The 19,813-nt window shown below is 38.0% G+C and overlaps 1 protein-coding gene across 3 annotated transcripts in view; it reads right to left on the reverse strand.

Annotated features, from left to right (window-relative positions):
• The window catches only part of drosha.L (drosha ribonuclease type III L homeolog), a 150,619-nt gene that overhangs the window by 92,195 nt on the left and 38,611 nt on the right, over positions 1-19,813 (reverse strand). For all 3 annotated transcript variants that reach the window (XM_041566246.1, XM_018267704.2, XM_041566247.1), the window contains 5 exons: positions 12,219-12,299; positions 9,438-9,524; positions 6,589-6,675; positions 5,688-5,759; positions 2,002-2,083 (listed from right to left, as the gene is read on the reverse strand). In XM_041566246.1, coding sequence (XP_041422180.1) covers positions 2,002-2,083; positions 5,688-5,759; positions 6,589-6,675; positions 9,438-9,524; positions 12,219-12,299 — 409 coding nt within the window. The remainder of the gene's footprint in view (positions 1-2,001; positions 2,084-5,687; positions 5,760-6,588; positions 6,676-9,437; positions 9,525-12,218; positions 12,300-19,813) is intronic.

Genomic DNA, 19,813 nt, shown 5'->3' on the forward strand with positions numbered 1-19,813 from the left:
GAATTTTAAATGAAACAACTCAGATGCAGTTGAACTGCAGACTTTCAGATTTAATTCAGTGGGTTAAACAAAAAGATTACATAAAAATGTGAGGAACTAAAGCTTTATTTTAACACAATCACTTCATTTCAGGGGCTCAAAAGTAATTGGAGCATTGACTCAAATGCTATTTCATGGGCAGGTGTGGGCAATTCCTTTGTTATGTCATTATCAATTAAGCAGATAAAAGCCCTGGAGTTGATTTGAGGGGGTTCTTGTATTTTGTTGTGAATAGACAACATCACAGGAGCTCTCCATGCAGGTGAAACAAGCCATCCTTAAGCTTCAAAAACAGAAAAAACCCATCCGAGAAATTGCTAAAATATTAGGAGTGGCAAAATCTACAGTTTGGTACATCCTGAGAAAGAAAAAGCACTGGTGAACACAGCAAAGCAAAAAGACCTGGATGTCCACAGAAGACAACAGTGGTTGATGATCGCAGAATCATTTCCATATATAGAGAAAACCCCTTCACAACAGCCAAACAAATGAACAACACTCTCCAGGATGTAGGTGTATCACTATCCAAGTCTACCATAAAGAGAAGACTGCATGAAAATAAATACAGAGGGTGCACTGCAAGGTGCAAGCCACTCATAAGACTCAAGAATATAAAGGCTAGATTGGACTTGGAAAAAAAAAAAACATCTAAAAAGCCAACACAGTTCTGGAAAAGCATTATTTGGACAGATGAAACCAAAATCAACCTCTACCAGAATTATGGCAAGAAAAAAGCGTGGAACAGCTCATGATCCAAAGCATACCACATCATCTGTAAAACACGGCGGAGGCAGTATGATGGCTTGGGCATGCATGGCTGCCAGTGCCACTGGGACACTAGTGTTTATCGCTAATGTGACACAGGACAGAAGCAGCCGAATGAATTCTGAGGTGTTCAGAGACACTGTCTGCTGAAATCCAGCTAAATGCAGTCAAATTGATTGGGAAGTGTTTCATAATACAGATGGACAATGACCCAAAACATACAGCCAAAGCAACCCAGGAGTTTATTAAAGCAAAGAAGTGGAATATTCTTGAAAGGCCAAGTCAGTCACCTGATCTGAACCCAATTGAGCATGCATTTCACTTATTGAAGTTGTTTCTTCATTGTGGTAATGTACACAACCAAAATTACAAAAAAGTTGTCTCTGTCCAAAGTTTAATGGGCCTAACTGTATGTCCAACATAAGCCAGATGTTGCCTTTCTCCAGTTAATGAAGAATAATCCCACTGTTCTCCACATAGTGGTCTTTGCTTAGACCTGCTCATTATACTGGGATTGTCACTGTGATTAAGAATGTGAATAAATACTTTATTTTGCTCCCACAAATGCTGTGAAGAGGAGAGGAGATAGGATCAAGGGATAGGATTTATAAAATAAAAATGTTCCCAAAAACTGAACAGGTTGTACAACAAACCGCTTCATATTGTTAAGAATGGTAACCAAGAGCAGCTTACAGGCTAAAGGAGCATTACATAGATGCATGTGTCAACCCCCTTTTTATGCTGTTTCTGCTTTGTACTGCTTGAACAACTGCAATGCAAACTTTAACTGACAGCCCTTTAAAGGACAACTTACAAATGTCATCCTTAATAGGACGGCATTGTTTTATGCAAAGTTTGCAGACACTGAGCAAATGTGCTAAAGCATTAACACAATTTTGAAGGTAAAACGGATTTATCTTTACAAGTAAAGTTACAGCATCACGTCTCTTGGGAAATTAAAAACAGATACCAAGGAAAAATTATTTCGACAAGGTTATCAAGTAGGAAGAGAAATGCGAATACATTATTTTTGTGGTTTGGTTTCTGACAAGCAATAAAGTAAAAATAGCAGACAATCATTTTTACTACACACAACTAAACAACACATACAAAAACAAAGAAAAATTAAAAGGACAGATATGGCACATAGGTCACTGAATGGCTGAGTACATTTCAATAAAAGTAGAACAAACATACCCATAAGATTCCAGTCATGAAGTTCCAATATATCTTTGTACAGATAGGAAGAAAAGAGTTCCAAGCCCTTCAAACAAAAATGCTTAAAGAACAAAAAATGACCCATTAGCACTTTGACAATGTAAATGTTAAAAATGCATCTATATCTATATATACAATTATAAAATCCCTTACCGCAAATCCTTTTTTCAATTAAGCCATCTAAAAGTACTCATGCCACCATTCACATCCACACTAAAACAACTCAATTTACAGAAACGATGAGATGGAAGAAAAGGAAGGAGAACATAAAAGAGAGGAGAGTAGAAGTAGCAAAGGGGGTAAAAGGGTGAGTAACAGGGTCAGCTTGCTAAAGTAAGCGAGAGTGAGAGAGAAAAGTAGAGGAAATGGTACTTGGAAATAGTTAATAGCAGCACAATATACATAAATAATATTACTAACTGTTGTACAGTTCAGAATGGAGATTTACACTGATTAGTGTTTGTTTAATTCTATCAGTTCTTAACTGTTTTACAGTTAATGATTTTGACTACAGATACAAAGCTTATTGTAGCGTTAGTTTGGAAGTACATTACATCCACCTACCCCCTGTTTATTTATTTTTAGTTCAGGTGTCCCCAGATAGAGACTAGCAATGCTAAATCTGGTGTTTTTGCTCTTTGGCCTTGAGCTCCAAAATGGGATTAGTAATTCAGAAGTCAAAAACAATTTAGATGTAGAGCGCAACAAACATGACTGCGAGAAGTGTCTTTTTTTTAAATCTAACTAGCCTGAGCATCTTGTGGTTTGTTCTCTTAGTTGCAGGTCAGAATGATTGGCTGAAATCTGTACATGTAAGGCCAGCTTAATTTATCTGTTGTCTAAACACATTCCCCTAAGTCTATTTTAAAGGGTCAGCATAACCTCTTTTATAACACGAGCTTAGTAAATAGGGACTTGCTGATTTTACTTTTTAATTTTCTTACTTGAGCCATCCACTGGGCAAACAGGTTTCAGTTTATTGGGTTTTTTTAAAAAAAAAAAAAAAAAAAAGGCAAATGTTATATATGTAAGGAAGTTTCCTGGTTCTTGCAAGCAATTTTTAACAGCTCACAGATAACCCCTCTGCATATGAAACTGCTGCTTATCTGTATACCAAAATAGACACAACAAAGAAGGTAGGGAGTATGTTGTTGGGCAGCACGTTGGCTCAGAGGGTTGCACTTTTGCCTTGCAGTGATGGGATCCTGATAAATGTATGCATGTAAATGTGATAGGAACATTAGTCTGCAAGCTCCAATGGAGTAGAGACTGATGAGAATGGAATAGGTACATAAAAAGTGAACTTCCAAAAATAAATATAAATATGTTACATGTTACTCCAAAGAACCATTTTACAACCTCCCTTACTCCTTTTCCCTTTAAGGAAAACGGGCAAAGGCTAATGCTTTCATAATTTAATGGGTAATACCACATACAGTTAAGGCAAACATGATCACTGTAAATTGACCATTGTTACATGTTATTCCACGGGTCAAATAACAGGTATTCAATAAGAATAGGGATGGAAGCTGTGGCTCTTATCACTCTTATTGCATACAACCTCACATTCCCTTAATGGAAGGCATTAGTGAAAAGATATTTAGTATACAAATTGAAATTTGATTGTATTGCAATCATACCAAATGTTTTGCCTAGGCAATGATGGTTGTCAAATTATTTTAAAAACATCAAAATGACGAAGCATCTGTCTCCTTATGGCAAGTTTTCAATAAACGATTAGGCATGGTTAATAAACGATTCAATAAACGATTAGGGGTGGTTACCTGCAATTAACGATTTTAAGGAAGGTGGTGGGTGGTTTTGAGCACCTGACGAAGGGGCACGCCCCCGAAACGTTGTATTGTTGGATTGACATTAAACACGGGAGCAATCCCTTGAGCATGTTACGTGTGCTGGAGTTACTTTGTATTCAAGTTTTCAATAAAGACACTGGCCTCTTGTTTTACTTTATTATCCCACCCTTACATTTTGCATAACTGTCTCAAACATCAAAACAACATGTAAAATGCAAAACTAACAATGTGCACACCATACATATATGACTGACCCTTCTGAAATCTTAGCAAACAGAGAGAATTTATAAGAACAAAGAAATGTAGACGTTTTTGGTTCAAGGACAAATACGAAAAAGAATAAAGACGTGCAAATGATATCCAACTCTATAAAGCTTTGCTACATTGCAAGTGACAAAGATGCATTGTTTAGCATCTGTACGTATACCCTCAACAAAGCATGACAATATGTTAGTACTAGTTTGGGTCCCTGCTGTATTTTAGAGCTATTTTGCAAACATTACATTTGGTTCAATAACAGACGATGAATCATTTTGAAACCTGCATTTATCTTGTTTAGTGTTGTCATTTCAAACCTTTTAAAATTAGGCAAAATACAAAATAGTAAGGCATAAAAAGCAAAGGGTTGCAGCTAAATGTCTGTACAAAAAAAAAAAAAAATGCAAAAAAAAAATATGAAGAGAAATTAAATTTTGTTAATATAATAACACTTGGTTCATTAGGCTTTAATTATACTCCACATGCAGCACTGTAGTTGTCCATGTCTATTTGCAAAGATGAGATTTCCATCTCCCCTAAAGCAATAGGAAAAGTAATAAAACAACGCTGCTGCACTAAGCCAATGTATAATGTGTCTACTTGTTCACAGAAGAAGGGAACCAATTAATATATACTTGAAGGCGAGCCTTTACGGATTTAATGGCTTTAAATTAGTTCTCAGGGCTGCCTTATGTTGTTGAAGCGCAGTGAAATCAGCCATGTTTAAAACTCTGCAAAGTAAAATATGGGAATATAGTCACATAAGGATCTTTCGTCATTTATAGGTGGATTTCATTACGCACCTCTCAGTGACCCCATCTCCAAATGCTATTAGGTGGTGGCAGAATGGTCTTTAAATGTGAGCAACAGCCCTGTAGGGTATTGCATACAACAATGTGCCACATATGTTTTCCAAGCTAATAAAAGTCATACAAGTCGAAGCTGAACTGAAAAAAAATGCTGGAAATTTGAACATTTATTAATAAAGGTGGTCTGGGGAATTTTTTAGGATGAATAAAGCATGGCTACTTCGAGCATGTGCCACAATTTTTCTTCTTTAAACTTAGGATGCACAAAAAAAGAAAAGCCTGTCTATTAGTTAAGTTAAATGTCACCTTTATAATTCATTTAGCTGAACAAAGACAGGAACAAACTCGCTCTACCAAGAAAAAAAAGTCATGCAAGTTAATTTGCTATTGACTTGCTTGCTAGTGCTGTAAAAAGGTGCTGATGTAATAAAATGCATATGTGTGCCCTGCCCATGAACTGTTCTTCTACTTCCTCAATGTCTATGATGTTAAATAGAAGGGAACTTTTAATCTACTCAGTTAGCTTATACTGATGGGTTTTGCACAGTCAACAATGCTAAGACAGGAGGACATCAAAGGATGGTTTTGTAATGAAGACAGTAGGAAAGAAGTCTTATTACAAAATCCACTGCTGCTATTTTGCTGCACCAGTAGCAAGGGAATAGCAAAGTGTGCACGGACATTTGGCGGAATACAAGTTTAATCAATTAAATGTCAGTTAAGCCTTCAGCCGATGAGTCTCTTTGCACCATGGCAGTAAAGGGTTACATGTGCAATACCTTACCTCAGGCATCATTTCCTCAATGAAATGTATTGTGTAGTCAATGTTAAACCGGATTACTTTGCACAGGGGAACCTGAAATTGCAACAAGAACAACAATCATTTTTAAGGAATAACTCAAGAATGCAGCATCTGAAAGTACTTTGCTTCAAAAAGAGGCAGGGAAACTGAAATAAAAAGGCATTTACCTTTCCATTGTGGCTATTCAAAAGCACCACCATGATAGAAAGGTAATGCCATCTTGTGGCCAGTGGGGTTCCAGTGCATTACATTTATATTCCTATTTCATTTGGGATTTAGATGTTTCACAGAAGGCCAACCAGGGCAAAAATGTATTCTGCTTAAGATGATTTATACATACTAATATAATAACAATATTTGTTATAATAACAAATATAGGCCTGCAGTCTGTAGTCATCCATTTATTAAGAAAATAATGCAGACAAAAGTAAAGGCAAAACATTTCTAGCAATGACAATGATAAAATTGTTATTATTATTGGGTCATTATTTTATTTATGTAGAGGCAGTGTAAAGATAGACAGCTCATATAGGATCACCCAAAGACACAGCCCACAATACAATCTCGACCATAAACAACAATTCTGCACTTACTACACAGCTGCAGTGCAACAAAAGGTCTTAGATAATATGTTCTGGCCTTAAAATTGCTAAAGTATTACTTGACTGCAATCTTGAATATGATTTTGATCCATCTAAGACTTTACAAGTCTATATTGTCTTTAAACAACAACGTAAACTGTGGTAAAGCCGTATTTGTTGAACTTATGTTGAACAAGGGGGTATAATGCCCCTTATATAAAGAGAACTCACATGGCACAAAATATCATCCATAGTGTTGTATTAGGATAAAAAAAGTATAATACACATTGAGCTAGACTTACATTTGTCAGAGGAGAATGTGAAAACATAGAAAAACCTTCAAATATATACTCATGATCATCATACTCAATAACAGTTGGCCGGTCAGTCTGCAAAACAAACAAACGGATTAGCTTAAAGGAACATAATACTGGCAAAGTACACATCTGCAATATAAATGACTTTTTAGGTTGAAAAATAACTTATAGTCCATGTGAAATAATTTATTAATAAATACTACACTATATTATTTTTCTGTTTTTTCCCCCTCAATGACCCATGGTCTTTGAGTCGCACAGCAATCTATTTGTGGAATGTCAGATGTAGATGAATACATCTAAAAATAATTAAATTCATATTAAATTTAGATCTATAAGCCTTATGAAAAATTTGCCATCTGACACAATAGGAAATTACTTGAAGAGAATACAGCATTTTCATCTGACAAGGTAGTCTGTTTCTCACTGAAATGTAATTAATATTGGATGTAGTAAAACTAAAAAAAAAATCTCATGCTGTTGCATGACAAGATCCTTTGGGCTACAAAGTCTAACCTGCAAAATCTGACAAATGCCTGCGCTGGGTGAGACTTATATATATATATATATATATATATAACATGGCCTCGGGCACAACACACTGAAAAACATACCCCCTGCCTATACCATATTATGGCCTAGGGCACCACACACTACAAACACACCCCCTAGCTATACCATAGAATTTACAAAGACATACAATGTAAAACACTAAATATAAATAAAGTACATTATTTTCTAGAATTCTGTTTTTATGATGAAAATCTTTGTTATGTGCTGTCCTTGCAATAAAGTTCCCAAGACACAAAATGTTCTAAGGCACTTTCTAGCTGTATGAAGTTCAAAGTATTTACGCCTCCTGAATTCATAAAACCATCAGCTTTATTTTCACGGGACTTAGATGTCCAGACTATGGGTCAAGGATCAAGAGAGCAGCAGGACTGGCCTATGCGCTCTCTAATGCCTAATCACTTTGCTGCCAGAATCAGCCACAGGTCAACAAAGAGGTTAATTAAGGAGCAACTGTAGCAAAATAAAATGTTGTCCACTTATTCTAATTTTACTTTAACCATCACTCTATATATCAAGAAATCATTAGCCAGGATGGCCAAATAAATGAATGCTCATAGAAAAACCAAATACTGGGAAAGTTCATTTCAGCTGCCAATTTGCAGACTGCACAAATCAACAACAAATAAGTCATAATGCAGAGAGAGAAAATAATTTTTTTTTTCTGCTAAAGAAACCTGTTAAATTTTGGATTAAATGAAAAAGGTTCACATCTCATGATTTATGCGAAAATACACAGTAAGACATTTAAAATGCACTTTGACATTACAAGCAGGCCACAGCAACATTGTTGCCATTCATCTGCCTTCCATGTACAGTTTTAAAATGTGCTGCCATTAGGAGAAAAAAAAAAGAGGAAAAAATAAATGTACAGGTATCCAGAATGCTGGGTTTTACAGATAAAGGATCTTTCTTAATTTGGATATTCTCACCTTAAGTCTATGAAAAGTAATTTGATCGCCACTAAGATATACAGTGATATGAAAAAGTTTGGGAACTCCTCTTTGTTATTATTTTTCATTGGTTGAGCTTTCTAAGTAGCAACTTCCTGAACAGAAAATATGCAATATGCATCATAACAAAATTAGACAGGTGCATAAATTTGCAAATGTATCAGCCTCTAGACGCCTCCTATAGCCTTTGATGAGTGTCTGGATTCTGGATGGCAGTATCTTTTACGATTCTTCTATACAAATTCTCTCCAGTTCAGCTAAATTTGATGGCTGCCGAGCATGGCCAGCCTACTTCAAATGATCCCATAGATTTTCGATGATATTCAAGTCGGGGGGACTGTGGCGGCCATTCCAGATTATTGTACTTCTCCCTCTGCATAAATACCTTTGTAGATTTCAAAATGCGTTTACGGTCATTGTCTTGTTGGAATATAGAACCCCTGCATAACTTCAACTTTGTGACTGATGCTTAAACATTATCCTGAAGAATTTGTTGATATTGGGTTGAATTCATCCGACCATCAACTTTAACAAGGGCCCCAGTCCCTGAATTAGCCACACAGCCCCAGAGTATGATGAAACCTTCACCAACTTTGACAGTAGGTATTAAGTGGTTTTTCTTGGAATGCAGTGTTCTTCCGCCATGCAGATTAGTCGCCCCAACGACAAATCTCCTCTTCTTTGGGGCTTTGGGGCGACAATCTCCCCGAACTGCCTTCCCCTACCTTCCCGCTGGCTATAATGAAAAATTGCCAGCTGGCTGGCACTCGTGGAGCTTCGTTTTTCGAAAGTCACCTGGAGTTTCCTCGTGAAGCACCACAAGTGCCATTCTGCTGGCAATTTTTCACCATTGATTAATCTCCACAAATTTGCTTGTGTGCCCTTACCCCAAAAGTGGGATAGCCAATCCTAGACCTGCATTCACATAAGCAAAGACAGGCTTCAGTTTCCTATCAGAGCTGCCTAATTATACTACAGTACACTAAGCAGAGTGCCATTGGGTCCCCTGCAGAGCCAAGACACATTCACATTTATTTATATAAAAAAAAAAAAAAGTCCTTTAATTATGTATTGTAAAGCATACTATTACAATAGTGGTTATATCTAGTGGTGCAATTAAATCTAAAGCAATTTTTGTGACATGAAGCAGACTCTTTGGCTTTGATTGGTTATTCTAAACTAAATGGAAGAGACTCTACGACTGCAGTACCAAATCATCTCTGTCTCAGTGCATAATCAATAACCTTCCCAGCCACGTTTTAAAGGCATGTATAATAATATAATTCATGGGTTTGGGAATATTTAACTTACCAAGAAATTCGTTGGTGGAGACACTGTTATCCTGTAGTGGAAAAGCCGTCCTGCATTGTTTGTCATTGGGCGACAAGCTTTTGTAAGCTAACAAAAAAACAAAACCAAAAAATCATTCATGACTATTCAAAACAGAACTGTGTTGTTGTGAAACATTAGCATGGACTCACATTTAGGGTGTTATTGACTAAACTGCGGTTAGGCTTTTTGGGGCAAAACACACATTTTTCGTTGTTTTTTTGGAAACTCAAAGTTTGAGATTTATTAAAGCTCTATGCAGCAAAAGGGCTGAATCCGAAAATCCGCCATCTCAGAACTGCCGAGGTTGTGTATAAGTCAATGGCACAGGTCCCTATCCTATTTTGAAGTTCCTGTGGTCTCCGCTGCAATTAGGCAGAAAATCCTACCTTTTCGGGGAAAAAGCCCCAAAAAAAAAAAATCAGAAAAAAAAATCATAAAAAAAATCGTACGATTCGGGTTTTCACTAGATTTTATGGAGTTTTTACCCGAACCGCTTAAATAGAGCTTTCTTTAATAAAAATAAGGTCAAATTGTGGATTCTAGTTTGGCCAGACCTTTGATTTAAAAAAATCTGAACAATTTGGATTTTGATAAATAACCCCCTTAGTCTGCACTTTAATAAAGACACATAACGACAACAATTACAAATATGCACATGAACAAGCCTACAAACCTTGATGAGAATATAAAAAGACTGATAACCATTAAAGGAGAAGGAAAGCTATGGAGGCATTTTATTGCCAATAGAATAGCTGCAATAGTGCAAGCTAGAATGCTATATTTATTCTGTAGAATGTTTTACCATACCTGAGTAAAAAGCTCTAGAAACTCTCTGTTTGTTTAGAATAGGGGCTGCAGTATTAATGTGGTGTGACATCACTTCCTGCCTGAGTCTCTCCCTGCTCTGGGCTCAGATTACAGTAGAGAAGGGAGGGGTGGGGGGAGAGGAGCAAACTGAGCATGCTCTTGCCCAGGGCAATGAGGTTTAAGCTGAAGGCAGGAAGTCTGAACAGAAGCCCACGTGTACACAATAGAAGGAAAGAAATGCAGTGTTTCTTTTGACAGGGGACTCAGAGCAACATTACTTTGGGGGTTTACTGGTATATTTAGATGGACCTTTCTGATAAGGCTTACTTAGTTTTAACCTTTCCTTCTCCTTTAAAGGGAAGTTTTCCCATCAGGAGCCAGCATATGTAAATGACTGCCTTTGTGTCACAACAGCAAATTGATAGCAATTTAATTGTTGGTCTGCATGTTAATAAACCCAGACTCAAACTCACAAATAGGACTTTATTATTTGTATATGCTACATGGCCTAACTGAATGATTGAAAGTAAAAACTACTTATTTTTTTTTTTCATTTATACATTTCAGTAACAATTATTTTATTGTGAGGCTTACCCATAGTTAAGAGTTATGGGTCTGAAAAAGCTGGTCTTTAGTGAAAAATTAACCACCAGCCAGATTCCTCAACTTAAAGGAACAGTTCAGAGTAAAAATAAAAACTGGCAAAATAAAAAAATTTTCTGATATAGTTAGTTAGCTACAAATATAATCTGTAAAGTCTGGAGTGAGCAGATGTCTAACATACCAAACAGAACCCAATTTCCTGCTTTTCAGCACTCTAACTCCGAGTTAGTCAGTGACTTTAAGGGGGACCACATGGGACATGATTTTTCAGTGACTTTGCAATTGTTCCTTAGCATGTAGGCCAAATTCAAAATCAAACAGTTATGAGTCTAGGGATGGGCGGATTTGACCCATTTAGATTCGCCAAAAATTCGCTGAAATGCATTAAAGTCTATGGGCGAAAAATTTCTTTTGAAGTGCGCCAAATTTCTTTTGACGCGTAAAATTCATTTTCTCCCATGGGAGTCTATGGGCGTAATTTCCGCATAAAAACTTGGCCAAAAATGTGATCATCCCTATGACCCATGGATTGGTTACTGCCTGGTAACCAATCAGTGGAAACCAAGAGAGCTGCAAAGCTCTGGTTATTATGTTAGACATTCAGTCACTCCAACCTTTATAGATTTCCCTTTTGGCTAACTATATTGAAAATTTTTTTATTTTGCACAGCCTATTTATCCAGTTTTTATTTTTTTACTGAACAATTCCTTTAATGAAAGTTTTATGTGCAACCACAAAGTTAGCTTGCCACTAAAAAACAACAAAGAATGTAAAACATGTTAAAAAAAGCTATGAATTGACAGTCTATACACAATTTAGAAATATAACAAGCTACAATAAAATATTTTTCTTCAATCAAACCTTATTGCCAAAGGGTCTTGTAAGTGTTTATTTTTTATAAAATGGCATAGCTCAAAAGGTGCATTAGCTGCATGAAATTACTTATTCAGCTTCTTGGTCATGAGTAATTCCTTCCTACATAACGAAGCAATTAAAATTAGCTTTCAGGATATACATGCCTAATACCAACATTTTTCTTTGTAGTTATTATATAGAGCAACAAGAAGTCCTCTAGCTAAACACCTATGTATTGATGACATGCATATGTTTGTGCAGTATTCAAAGGCAAGGATAAAACCAAACTGTCTAGCAGCATTTGATATCTTTTTACACATACATTGCAGTATTCCTAGAAAAGAGTTTACTAAATCCCTTAATTAAATGAATTGGAAGGAATGATCAACCATTTTTTCCCATTTGCACAATTTATACAATCTGTAAAACAGGGATAGGCAACTCTTTGAGCTAAATTTGCAGGGAATATATGCGTCAAAAAGATGTTTTTGTTACCTCCTCTCCAGGGTAAATGCTATGCCTTATTCCAGTCCGTCTAGCTTTCAAACTGCACTTACAGAGAGGTCCATCATTCATCTAATAAAGGAAAAGAAGAAAAATATGCATAGTATATTCTAGTATAGCTACCTGGTTAATATTCCCACATTTTTAAGAAAAAGTTCATAGCCAACTTAAAAATTAATATATATTGACTTTTTTGTAAATCTTGAGACCCCAAAAGTGTTAGTTTAGTACCTTTATTAACTTTTAGTATGACATAGTGATAGTCTGAGACAATTCACAACTGCTTATTTTCAATATGTGCACAATTTCCACATCATACACATACTAATCTTTGCTGTTGCATAACTACCATACAGCAGACCTCAGGGCCAGAAGAGGGGGGGGGGGGGGGGAGAAGAGGACATTGGTCTGTATGGTAGCCCCCTCACATTTAAGTTTGCCTTTTGTCCACCGCAAGGAAGCAAGTGGCCATACACTCCAGGAGTGTGATGAAGCACCTGTAAATCAAAAGAGTCACTTGGAAGTGACTAGGTGGGGGATATCAAGATATGGGCTTTAAGGGGTAAAGGAAATGGCTGAGATCCAGTTATGCCATATTGTCAGATAAAGGAAATAAAGTAAATGAGCTGAGCTAAAGAGGGCATTGCTCAGATCACCGCTAGCCATTTAGAGAATGTAGGAGTACATCCTGCCGTGTGTAGGATACATAAAGAATATGGGAAAAAAAACATTGTTGCTTTGTTGGGGACAAGATAATGCCAAGAGGAACTTGTCTTGAATACATGACAGAATTGCAGCCCAAAATGAATATATCTCTGGACAATTCCAGAGAAGGAGCATATAGTGAAAGCCAGAAGACCAACATTAAAAATAGCAGGTATATTCTCTTTTGGCCATTAGGAAGTCTGAAGGTACAGTCTTAAATTGAATAAATTAAAGTGTAGCGGACAATGACATGTAGTCATTTACCCTCCAGTGAAATAACGTTTTTTCCTTGGGCTGGTGCGCTTGTTACAAGAAAGCTGTACAAACCTATGGAAACCCCCCCCCAGTAAAATAGACTTTCCCAATACTCCAAAAGGGGGCGGAAACCTGAGATGGCACATATCTCACCTCGGACATAAAAGCAAAGTTCTGAACGAAGGCACTAACTGAGCCATATAGGGTAACACAAAAACCCTTAAAGTTCCTCCATGATCGCTATATCCTAGACAATCAGGGGAAATCAGTACCAGGTCTGGATGAAAAAAACTTATGAAGGTGGCAGAACTGTCATGGGGCAAAATACCAGGGAATCTGGATGGAACACAACACCATAATTCTGTAAATCACAATAACAGAAACGGAAATGCTAGAACTTGCTAGAACTTTCTTGCAACCTTACGCTAGTGTGGGAATACATGTAGCAAATATGTTTACCCCCCAAAACCCCCTATTCTCTACCACAAGAGTTTACTACAGACTTCCTAGTTAATGGCAAACACAATTCCCTGTTAATTCAGTTATAGGAACAAGGCCCACCCAGTTGGGGAGGGTTCGGCAGAGTGGGATGGGGACTTGGTTGGGGAATTTTTTTTTTTTTATTAATTGTTTCTACTTTTACTATATCCGTCTTTCTCATTTCCTTAGCCTTAGTCTTTACCTACCTGAAACAATGAACCAGTCCACAGCTATTCGCAAAATAGTTACCTCACAATACCTGACCATTTTGACTCCCTCGGAGATAGCAGAGGAATTTAAAACATATTACGCAGACTTATACACATCCAAAGTTCACTATACTGATGATGAGTTGCACGCTAATCTAAATAAGATTATCCTCCCACACTTAACCCAACATCAAACCAAATAACTAGGTAAGTCCCCAGGACCAGACAGATATGGAATTGAATGGTACAGACTTCACAAAAAGAAGCTAGTCCCAAAACTTCCCCCCCTTATTCTCAGAAGCAACCTTCATAGTGTTACCCAAACCAGGTAAAGATAACATCATGTGTGCATCATATAGACCAATATCCCTCTTAAACTCTGAAATTAAAATCTTAGCCAAAATTCTAGCAAAAAGCATTACGTCTCTGGTCCATGCAGACCAATCTGGTTTCATTCCCTTTAAATGAACAGCAATCATGACAATGAGGAAACAGGGGTAGTGGTATCCCTAGACACAGCCAAAGCGTTCGACTCCATTGAATGGCCATTTCTATGGGAAGTACCAACAAGACTAGGAATTGGCCCAGGTTTTATCAGATGGGTTTGCCTAATGTACAGTAAGCCCACAGCCAGACAAAGTAAACAATGTCAAATCTGCCCGCTTCAATCTATCCAGAGGAACCAGACAGGGCTACCCTCTCTTCCCCCATACTATTTGCTTTGGAAATAGAACTCATGGCCATTTTAATCAGACAAAACCCCCAGATTCAGGGCCTACTATACAAAGGATTAGAAAAAAAAAATCTCTCTGTATGCAGAGGACACCCTTCTATACTTAGCAAACTCAACGGACTCATTGAGAATTACTCTAGATATGATCTCCACATCCGGGAAATTTTCTGAACTACAAATTAACTGGGACAAATCTGAAATCTTTTCACTAACCACACAAGCGGGCAATAAACTGTACAGTCAACCTTAAAACCGTTGACATCTTTAAATATCTAGGAATTCTAATAATTAAAGACCCGACCAATTAAATTTTTCTCAACATTCAACCTCTTATACAACTTATAAAAAACACACTAGCAAGATGGTTCACCCTTCCTTTAACCCAAATTGGCAGAATCAACATTTGCAAGATGGTATTCCTATTCAAATTCTTATATTTCTTCACTAACTCGCCCAGGTATATACCAAAATCTATTTTGCAAATAATAGACCGCACACAAGTGGAGTTTGTGTTGGCCCAAAAAAATCCAACAGTGGCTAGAACGACATTGCACGTCCCTATAACGCAACTAAGCCTAGCAATGCCCAACTACGACTCATACTATTTAGCAACGCAAACAATCCATGCCTCCAACTGGAAAACATTTGGCACCGAAAACCCAGCTTCTCTGTTGGAAGTCCTATACTTTGGCTCTATTGAATCATTACATCATGCTCTGTGCAGGCCTAAGAAATCCTTACCGATCTTAATTCCATTACTAGATGCCACAAAAAAGTCATGGGATATTCTTTACAAATCCACTAATAAAGATAACTCTCTCTCAACAGACATGCCCCTATGGCACAATGCCTCCTTGACCAACTTTGCCAAATTTGGGGGTGGGGGCTTCTGGGCAGGAGCGGGAGTCAAGCAACTCCAACATATAACGCAAGCGGGTATCTTCAAAACCCCAGATCAGTTCCAACAATCCCTGGAACGGTCATGATCTGCCATTGTATAGCTATATGCAAATGCAACATTTATATCACTCCCAATTTCATAATATTCCACCCAAAATACAACACACAACAACAGAAACTATAATACACTCACCAGTGAAACAAAAGCTAGTGTCTAAAACATACACATACCTTGCATCTCACACAAGAGCCAGGGTCAAAATTAAGTGGGAAGGTAGTGGCGTTCACTTGGAACCCGATGACTAGGAGGAGATAGAGGAAAACCTCTATCTCCCTCTAATAAGCACAAGAGACAGGGTCCTTCAATTTAAAATTGTACACCAAACTACCTGACACCAAAAAAAACAACTTATTCACCAGATGTGGATTTCATACATCTAATATGGTATTGTCCAGATGTACAGAAATTCTGGAAAAAGGGTAATGCAATTTTAAGCAGACAAATTTACATTACTGCAAGTATTGAACCCAACTACCTGCCTACTGGGCGTAACAGACACTCTGGAACCTAGATACCACTCTAGATAATTGATGACAGCACTCTTGTTCTACGCCAGGAAAATGGTAGTCCTACACTTGATGGAACCAACACCTGATACGCTTCAAAAATGGTTCAAAAACTAACTTACATAGCCAGAGGCTGCCCACAGAAACTCGAAAAAAAATATGGACTCCTTGGCTGGACTCACCCGCAACAGCAGTCCAATAATTCTATTTAAGAACACTCCAACCTATCCTCTCCATGTCAATCTCTCCTTCTTTCTATACTTTCCTTCTTTTTTTTGTTTATTAATGAAACCTTAATAAAAAGTAACTATTAAAAAAAATAGAATTTCCATTTCCATTAAAGGGCAACTATCATCATTTGCATTTTTAATGATAGGTGGCTTTTAAGTAGTCGTTTGCCCAGTGCCTGGCCTCCTCCCACTGCTCCTAATCTATTAACAGACCTGGAACAGAAATTACAACTGCTACATTGCCTCAAGTGTCAGAACAAAAGAGTTAACATATCCATATAACTTCTCTTCTCTCTGCGAAAAACAGTTTTTGGATGAGTGTCTGTGAAGAATCAGTGGTTAGCTATTCAGGAAAACTGCACATGCTTCCCGTAAAAACAGGTCCATTAAAATAAACTGCCACCATTATGTGCATTGTGAGGCTTAGAGGGCTACAAAATGATTGTACAACTCCAACTGCCAAAGTTGTGTACACCCCTATATATTTAATTATCGCAATCAATCACTGAATAGCAGGGCAGCTCTGCTGCTGCTGCACAGCATTACAGGACTGGGATTTATTCAGTATGATGATGTAGAATAGGCTTAATAAAAGCACTGAAAAGGTGACTGAACGTGATAAAAGCATAAACCTAATCAATTCTATTCAGACAGGCACCCTGATGAGCATGGAACTACACAACCTAGTTGAACACCATGAAGAAGGCTTACAAACTTTTTAATGACAGATTCTCTCAAACAAGTCACACAAGACAACAGGGAGTAGCGCAGGAAATCAAACAACTCCTACTGCTTGGCTCACCATGTTAACAAACTAATTGGTTTACAAATAATTAAAGGCATCACTCACCTCAATGTCATTCATTTAAGGAAACCTATCAATAAACATTACCGAGGAATTTTCAAGCATACAGTCTTACAGAGCATCCCTTTTGATCTTACCCAAATTGTGCTGGTAGTATAAAGTGATATTTCAGAACAGTGCAGTCCCCTTTTTCTTGCTTCACTAACACAGCCCTAACTTGCAATATGACTGTACCTTGAACTCCTGGAACTAAAACAAAACCACTGAAGCCCATTCACAACTGGTAAAGTGAAACTGAATTCAATGTGTCACTCACTCACAGCAACACATTTTCCCACTAAAAAAGAACTATGTGCCAGATGCATCAATCAAGTATTTCCAGAAATCATTTAATAATTTAAATTCATCTAATCCTCAAACAAGTAATGACTAAGTGGGACAATTAATATTGATATGCTGAAGTGTGGTGGGTCAAATTATCATTTTGTGTCCTCTTTTGCAAACATTTAAGAAAATGATGACTAAAAAGCCAGGAGCCTGTTAGGGTCTTAGGAGAGGAGGATAGTGCTTGTTCTACTTGCTTGTGGCTGGGAAAATTCATAAGCAATGAACGTTAAACAGACCATATCTAGTATAGGTCAATCTAAAAACAACTGGACTTGCTGAGTAATCAATGAAGACGTTTCACTACTCATCCGAGCAGCTTCTTCAGTTCAACTGACTGGTGTGGGAAGTTCTCGGCATATAAACTCTTCCACTAATCCATTTACAATGGCACATTGTAACTCTTCAAAGAGGTGACATCTGAAGAAACTCACAGAGGTGTTGATTCTGTGTAGTTGTGATAGGATTATCCAATGTGTCATGCAACTTCTAGATACAGGTGTTACTTGTGAGAGTTGCATGAATGGATGTGTGAAGTGTTCTGAATCCGCCGGGGTACAGATTTTAGAACAGCATTGTATGTAGCAGACAGGTGGTGTCGAAGGCCCCCACCTCTGTTCAGAGATGTTGCTAGATTTGTGCCTTAACACCACATACTTCAAGTACAAGAACCTTTTTTATAGACAGAAACATGGCTGTGCAATGGGTTCTCCAGTCTCTCCCATTGTAGCAAACTTGTACATGGAGGAAGTGGAAAGGAGGGCCTTACTTACTTTCCAGGGAACTACACCGACTCACTGGTTCAGGTATGTGGATGATACTTGGGTTAAAATCAGATCCAATGAAGTGGCGGCCTTCACAGAACACATTAACTCAGTGGACAATAACATCAAGTTCACAAGGGAAGATGTCCATGAGAACAAACTTGCTTTTTTGGACTGTTTGATATGTATCCAAGAGGGGGGTAACTTGAAGACAGAAGTATACAGGAAACCCACTCATACGGATCAATATCTGTTGTTTGATTCCCACCATCCACTGGAACACAAACTGGGTGTCATTCGAACCCTGCACCACCGGGCGGAATGTGTGGCAACTGATACAGAGTCCAAAGACAAAGAGCAAAAACCATCTCAGAGGAGCTTTGAAAGCGTGTGGCTCCCAGACTGGGCCTTTGTCAAAACAGCAGCAACCAAGCCCAACAGGACCACCAATAGAAATAACCGCCCGGAGACACATAGTAGGCGAAACATAGTCATCCCATATGTAGCTGGAGTGTCTGAGAAACTCAGGAGGATTTTCAACAAACACCATGTCCCTGTGTTTTTCAAACCTAGCAACATACGGAGACAAAAACTGGTACACCCAAAGGATCCAACACCAAAAGAAAAACAAAGCAATGTGGTATACGGAGTCCAGTGTAGCGAGGAGAGCACAGATCTATACATTGGGGAGACAAAACAACTGCTCTCCAAGCGAATGGCTCAGCACAGGAGGAGAACTCTACAGGGCAAAACTCAGCTGTCTTTCTACACTTAAAAGACAAGGGACACTCCTTTGAAGACAGCAAGGTCCAAATCTTGGATAACGAAGACCGCTGGTTTGCACGAGGCGTGAAAGAGGCGATTCATGTCAAGGTGGAGAGACCATCTCTGAACAGAGGTGGGGGCCTTCGACACCACCTGTCTGCTACATACAATTCTGTTCTAACATCTGTACCCCGGCGGATTCAGAACACTTCACACATCCATTCATGCAACTCTCACAAGTAACACCTGTATCTAGGAGTTGCATGACACATTGGATAATCCTATCACAACTACACAGAATCAACACCTCTGTGAGTTTCTTCAGATGTCACCTCTTTGAAGAGTTACAATGTGCCATTGTAAATGGATTAGTGGAAGAGTTTATATGCCGAGAACTTCCCACACCAGTCAGTTGAACTGAAGAAGCTGCTCGGATGAGTAGTGAAACGTCTTCATTGATTACTCAGCAAGTCCAATTGTTTTTAGATTGACCTATACTAGATATACTATGACCTGGATGAATGAAAATCTTCATAGTCATGTTAAACAGACCAGTTAACTGTGCCAAGATATTTGGTCAGCATATATTTGGTCCGTTCCTGTGATCCTTTAAGCAAGATCAGCAATGACATCTTAGGGTGCTCACCATCCCTGTCCTCCCTAGCTGATGAACATGGCACCAATGCAGCTTGATAACTGCTAGCAACATCTGACAGGCTTCTTGTCGTTATATCTGTAATATGGTGGATGTTATAATAGAAAGTACTTCATCAAGCATGCCTTTAAAAG

Source organism: Xenopus laevis, chromosome 6L, assembly GCF_017654675.1.
Source record: "Xenopus laevis strain J_2021 chromosome 6L, Xenopus_laevis_v10.1, whole genome shotgun sequence".
Classification (NCBI taxonomy): Eukaryota; Metazoa; Chordata; class Amphibia; order Anura; family Pipidae; genus Xenopus; species Xenopus laevis.